Genomic DNA, 6,452 nt, shown 5'->3' with positions numbered 1-6,452 from the left:
GCCTTTATTTATACCAGGCAATAGGCAATAGGGGAGGCTGCCCAGAGCCAGTGCTCATGAGTGTGTCACCTCTTAGGTGGATTGTGAACCACAGGCGGAAACACATCATTTAATTTTCTCCCAATTGAGGGCAAGTGGTCATTGTGCAGCATACATTTTGTGTGTGCAATATATACCAAAAGCGGAGTTTCTAGTGATAAAACAGCCTATAATTTAAAACGCTCAGACTTGTATTTAATAACTGGTTTGCTTTATTCTCTAGATCACATATGACAGCCTCACGTCCAACACTTAGAATTCTCTTCTGAATCTGTTGTTTTTTTCCGGTCTATGTCGATAAAGACTTTCTCCCGTTCTGATCCTCCTACATTGAGGACAAGCAGGCCGTCCAAGACCCTGGCTCTCCAGTACTGGAACCTGGGCGCTCCCCTTGGGTTGCACCCATATGTCTGTGCTGCGGCTCTGTCCTGGTCCCATCACCCTGAGGTGTCTTTAGGCCAGGAATGCCAAACAGGTTTCCATGTATGTGCCAACTCTGAATAAACTTTGGGGGCTGCTGGGAACGCAGGGACGAGGGTAGTGAGGCAGCTGGTATCTGGGTTCCATTACGAAGAACACGGTGCTTGACCGGCAATACCTGCCACAGCAACACCTACTTGCCATGTCTGGAATGGGGACACTGGGGGAACAGGCTGCAGGCTGGCCAGCACAGCTCAGCTCAGAGCGAGGCAAGGCGTTCGTCCCATCCTTGCCTTGGGTGGTGGTTCTCCCTGGCCAGGTGGCTCAGGAGGCAGTCTGAAGGCCACAAAGCTGCAAGTGGCTTCCCTAGGCTCTGGATGGAACAGCATGACCCCCCAGCTAGAGGGAGCTTGCAAGGGCAGCCCATGCAGGGCCCTGTGAGGGTCTGCACGCTGCGGCTTCTTTCTGGACTAAGTTTTATCCAGGCGACAGGTGGCTGCCTGTCAAAATGAGTTAGATGCAACTTGGGTGAAAAACACTTCCGTGGCACTTACACAGAAAAAACCTTAGTCTCTGGATAAACTCTCAATAATTTCCAGTCCAAACTAAAAAGGTTCATCTTCAATGTGCTACTGAGAAATTAAAATAGAGTAAAGGACAGTCTTAATTTAATCAAGTTCCAGAATGAGGGCACATCGTTTTTGATAAAGCACAGTCTCAGCAAAGGATGCAAAGGTGTATGTAAAAGGATGTTTCTAGAAAATACTAAAGGCACCAAACATAACCTCAGCTTGGTACCACTCCGTACCCGGGGCAAGGAGGCTACTTCGTCCAGCTGACTTTGGGAATGTCGTAGTGCTCCGTGAGTGTATCCAGGTGTCTGTTGAAGTCCTGGGAAAGCCAAGGGAAAAAGCCCATGTCATCACAGCACCAAGCAGGGCACTGGGGACATCCACCTCTACTTCTCCACATCCTGTTTCCCCTCAGTGAGCCCCCCTCTCAAAGCCACCCTGCCAGGCCTCAGAGCCGCCTAAACCCTGCCCTCTCCCTTCAGTAACCACACTGAAAAAATGGGTAAATCCCTCCCCACGGACACTTCCAACGGCTCTTCTGCCAGGCTCCAAGTTTCTGGGCCCAGCCAGGACCTACGTGGCTCAGCCTCCCCCAGTGGGCGTGAGACTTACCTCCACTCTTTGCTTGTGAGTTTTGGAGGCTTTCTTCAGGATCCTTTCCATTTGCTGAAGAAAGAAGAGAAATGCAGGTGAGTCACATGCTCAGCACAGCCGAGGCTGGCACAGGACAGAAGATGGGAGCCCCGGCTGGCCTGGCTCCCACACCTAGAACAGATGGAGGTCCCAAGTCCCTCAACTCCACTCAGGCTGGTCCAACAGGGACACTTGGCTACAATACATCCCACTAGAAACCTAGGTCAGCTGCCCTTTGGTCTAAGTGGCAGGAAATGTACTAGTACCAACTTAGGTAGACAGGTAGGAGCTGTACAAGTGCTTCCTGCTTCCTTGAGAAATTGACAGATTTCCAATCTTGCAGAAAAAGAAAGTACCAGATGGGGTTTGAGGAAGGACAAGAAATGAGCAAAAGGCCTGACACCCAGTAGGTGCTTAAGTGATGGTATCCCCTCCTGATGCTCACAGTGCCAGGAGGGACACAAGATCCAGATCACCTTTGTGAGTGACTGTAGATTACGTACCCAACAGGACCATGACCTGCCCCACCACTCATTCCCAACACCCAGTGGGACCTGGTAAGGGTTGAGTGTGGGATGCAGAGCCAGGCAGAGCTGGGGCTGCACCTGGCTCTACACTTACCAGCTGGGCGACCGTGGCTGTCTCACTTTGGTGGCCCACCCCTACCCCCGTACAGCTAGGAACTGCGCTACCTGGTATTCATGGCCTTGTGCAGTTGTCTGCCACACTGACTGTACTGGCCCCGTGACTCAATTTACTTAACAGAATGTAGTGTCAGTACTAGGCTGAAGCCTTAAGAAGACCCAGCATCTTTTGCTCTGTGCCCTTGGAAGCCAGCTACCCTGCAGGAAGTCTGATGACCTCACTGGAAAGAAAGGACCTGGCAGATGAAACCATGTGTGGGGAGAGAGGCCATGGAAGGAGCACTGAGACACTGGACACGTGGTAGCAAAACCATCTTGGGTGTTCCAGCCCACTTGGGCCTCCAGCTCCAGCTACTGTCTGACTGCGCCAGACTCGTCTAAGCAAGGCTGATAGCACCACCCTGCTGAGCCCTTCAATCCACAGACCCATGAGCTGCCACCTGGCTGCGGCTCCCTGTCCCTCCTCTTCGCCTTTGCTGCCTCATCCTCCTCTAACTCCAGTCAGCTTCCAGCTGGCTGACCCTCCCTCTGAAGTGCCTGCCCTGTCCATCCCTGCCTCTCTTCCTACTGCTCTGAGCCCACGTGAGGCCTGTGTCTCCTCACAGGAGGCCGAACTGACTTCACCAATGCCAGACCCTTGGCAGGGCTCTGCCTTCTCTCTCCCCAGTCCATCCACCAAGTACCAGGATGTCTTCGGTGCTGTCACCATCTCCATTTCACACACAGAGAAAATAAGGTCCAGAGTTCACAGGGGGTGACAGGCCTGAAGATACCAAGCCCTGACCCCTCCCAACAGGCAGGGGCCCACCCCAAGGGCCCTGCACCCAGGAGCCAGGAGCTGTCCAGCCTTTGTGCTCCCCGTGCTAATCAGACAACCTCCACGAGGGAATCTGCAATGCCCAACGGTACCTAGCTTTGCCCACACCTCCCTTCTCTCTCATCTACGTCGCCTCTCTCTCCCGGGTCAAACAAAACCAGCAACCGTACTTTTGGTTTTAAATGCCAACAGCAAAAATTTCCTCTTGACTTTCTACCACCTCCAGCTACAGGCCTGTTTTTCTGTTGCCCCTGACAGTAAATCTCCCAAGGGCCATTTCTAGTCCTCCTCTGCCTTTCCCCACCTTCACTGTAATCCAACTTTCTCTTTAAATTTATTTTAAATTATAGTTGCCATACAATATTACATTTAATGACTCTTTCTTCCTCCTCATTCCAAATACCAACTAAGGGTCTCAGTGCTCACCCACGAGACCTCTTGGCAGCATATGACAGTTGATCACTTCCTCCTCCTGGCAACACTTTCTCCACTCGGCTGCTATAAATACACTCTCCTGGTATTCCTCCTTCCCATGCTCCTTTGCAGTTTCTTCTCTGCCACCTTCTAATCACCAGAGGTTAGACCTTAGACCTCTTCTGTGCCACTGTCCCTCCTCAGAGGAGTTCGTCCAGTCCCACAGCAATTGCAAATGTCCATATGGGGCCCAGACCTCTCCACAAAACTGCGGATTCAGATATCAAAGTGTCCGTAAGAATTCTCCACTTGGATTTCTAACAAGCACCTCAAATCTAACTTTTCTAAAACTGACATCTTTTTTTTTCAATTGATTTTAGATAAAGGAAGGGAAAGAGAAACACCATTTTGTTGTTCCACCCATTGGTTGATTATTGTACGTGCCCTGACCGGGGATTGAACCCACAACCTTGGTGTAGTGGGATGATGCTCTAACCAACTGAACTACCTGGACAGAGCTAAAACTAAGGTCTTGATACCTTCCTTTAGCAACCTGTTTTCTGCACAGTCCTTCCTATGTAAGTGGTACCTTCATCCACCCAGCTTCTGCCAAAATTTTTGGTCATCCTTGATTCTTCTTTCCCAGCCCACATCCGATCCATCAGCTGACCATGCTGTTCTTACTTCAAAATCTATCTCAAACCCGCCATCTTCCATAGCTTCCACTATTACTGCCTGACCTTTTAGTTTGCATTAGCTTCTCCCCTATCTCCCCCCCCCGCCCCCCACCGGCTCCAAGAGTAACACCCCAGCCCAGCTTATGCCTATGACCTTAGGAAAAGGACTTGAGTGCATTCACTTCATAAATCCTCACTGCAAACCAATGAACTAAGGACATCAGCCCCATTTACAGATGAAGAAACTGAAGTTGGAGGTTAGCCAACTTGCCCAGACTTACACCACCAACAAATGGCAGAGAGAGAGTGGAACCCAGGTCTGTCTTGCCAAAACCAGTGCATCTCTCTCTCTCTCCTCTTTTTTTTTGTACAAATTAATTAGGCCTGATATCAATGAGTAAACTTTTTCCTAATGTCACTGGAACAAATCACCAAGACCAGGATTAGTTTCTCAGCCTGGGCACTATTGACATTTTGGTCAGATCATTCTTTCCTGTAGGGGGCGCTGTCTCAACAACTGTAGGATGTTCAGAAGCATCCTTGGCCTCCATCCAGTAGATGCCAGGAGCACACAGCCTGAGTTGTGACAAATAAAATGTCTCCATTGTCAAAAGACTTCTTGGGAATGTAAGTAGAGGGACAAAATGGCCCTCAGCTGAGAACACTGACCTAGACCAATTATTCCCTAACCCCCAGCATAACAGGACAAGCTTATCTGTCTAAAGCTAATCCTTCCTATCCCCCACTGCCCACATTTATTAAATGTTTAATATTAAAATAATTAATTTAACAGAGCATAAAAAAACATATTTGAAACTGTCAACAAAGCTGTCATGGAAACAGACTTTGTGGTGACCTACTGCAAGGAGCATGGCCATTTAATATCAACAGCTAACATCAGCTGAGCACTGACTTTACACCAGACCTCGTTAAGAAATGCTTTACTTGCATTTCAAAGGTAAAAAGTACTATCCTGACCCCTAAAGATGAGAAAGCTGAGGCACGGGCTCAGATGAGTTACTGGCCCAGTGTCACAGGGCAAATGAGGGGCAGCACTGGAATCCAAAGCCTGGTCTCCAGCTCTGCCTCCTTTCAATCACACCTCTAGCTCTTCGCGGGGCTGTCCGGGTTTCGAGTCTCCAGGCCCTTCAAAGCACCCACTCCGAGAGGCCGAGGCCCAGGGGGCGGGGTATCCCCAGCCTATCCATATGCCTAACCCGTTTCTCCTGCATCTTCTCGAAAGCCGCCTGGGCGGGGGTCCGCTTGTCGAGGCCGCGCCGCTTCTCCTCCTCGTTCTTTTTGCTGGTTCCCATGGCTTCCAGGAGTTTCGCCTTGTCTTTGTCCTTCTTTTTCTTCTTCCTGGGAGGGTAGACGGTACAGGAACGAAGAGGGAGATGCGGTAAGGTCGGGTCAGAGAGCAAGAGCCTGGGGTCTCGAAAAGAGGCTTAAGGGGGCGGAAGATGGATTCCCGCGGGCTCTTAAGACTCACCGCTTGGTCACACCGAGCTCTGAGACGCCTTTCAGCTTCAAGGGCCCTTTTTGGACCTGCTCGTAGGCCGCCATGGGACCTCCCCACAGTTCAATAGGTAAACTGCCTCACTTCCTGTTTGAGAACACTATATCCGGCCGAACTCCCGCCTCACTTCGTCTTGATTGGCCGAGCTAGGTGGTGTTCCTGCGCCTTTGGCATCTGACTTGGGCCACACTTCCGGGTTACGGGCTGGGCCTGGAAAGCCGGGCTCTATATACCGCGTCCTTCGCGTAATGTGTCCTGACACACTTCCGGCTTTCAAGCCCACTCCGGTTTCTCTGCCTTTGGCCCTTTCCCCCGACAAGTGAAGCCAATTTGACAAACCCATTTCTTAAAACCCAAAGTCTTTTTTGAGTGTTTTGTGTGCATTTGGATATCCTGTTCTCTTTTATTGCAATATTTTGAGAGTTCAACGGATAATATGCATTTTAAACTGTACTAGTGTTGCCCAAATTGTGCCAGGGACTTTGGGAGGGAGGAAGGTAGGGGATGAAGGAGAGAGAAAGAGGCACGCATCCCCAAAACTAAATGACACTGGACGAAGGAAGTCTCGGTGCCTGCATTTCCCACTTATACCTGTAGGGGGCAGCAAGCGACTGCCCAATTCTCCAGCCCTAGGCTCATCCTTTAGCATTCCAGAATTGGATATGAGTGCCAAAAGAAAAGGGTGGGGGCTGCCAGCCTGTGCCAGCTTCCTCTTGGGGC

At 50.4% G+C, this 6,452-nt stretch overlaps 1 protein-coding gene across 1 annotated transcript; it reads right to left on the bottom strand.

Annotated features, from left to right (window-relative positions):
* Positions 1-1,099: 1,099 nt before the first annotated feature.
* On the bottom strand, positions 1,100-5,831 carry FAM32A (family with sequence similarity 32 member A). Its single transcript, XM_024560974.4, has 4 exons — positions 5,706-5,831; positions 5,434-5,575; positions 1,644-1,697; positions 1,100-1,350 (listed from the first exon to the last, which is right to left on the bottom strand). The coding sequence occupies exons 1-4, from the start codon at positions 5,777-5,779 to the stop codon at positions 1,282-1,284; spliced, it is 339 nt and encodes a 112-aa protein (XP_024416742.1). The 5' UTR covers positions 5,780-5,831; the 3' UTR covers positions 1,100-1,281.
* Positions 5,832-6,452: the final 621 nt, after the last annotated feature.

Source organism: Desmodus rotundus, chromosome 9 (genome assembly GCF_022682495.2).
Source record: "Desmodus rotundus isolate HL8 chromosome 9, HLdesRot8A.1, whole genome shotgun sequence".
NCBI lineage: Eukaryota > Metazoa > Chordata > Mammalia > Chiroptera > Phyllostomidae > Desmodus > Desmodus rotundus.
The sequence above is the reverse complement of the archived record's forward strand: the minus strand, read 5'-3'. Positions and strand labels throughout refer to the sequence as shown.

Excerpts from the sequence above, each read along its gene's own strand:
- FAM32A (XM_024560974.4), bottom strand. The coding sequence starts at position 5,779 with ATGGCGGCCTACGAGCAGGTCCAAAAAGGGCCCTTGAAGCTGAAAGGC. Across the intron at positions 5,576-5,705 it reads GAGCTCGGTGTGACCAAGCG|GAAGAAGAAAAAGAAGGACA; the intron begins GTGAGTCTTAAG and ends CTACCCTCCCAG. Across the intron at positions 1,698-5,433 it reads AGAAGATGCAGGAGAAACGG|CAAATGGAAAGGATCCTGAA; the intron begins GTTAGGCATATG and ends TTCTTTCTTCAG.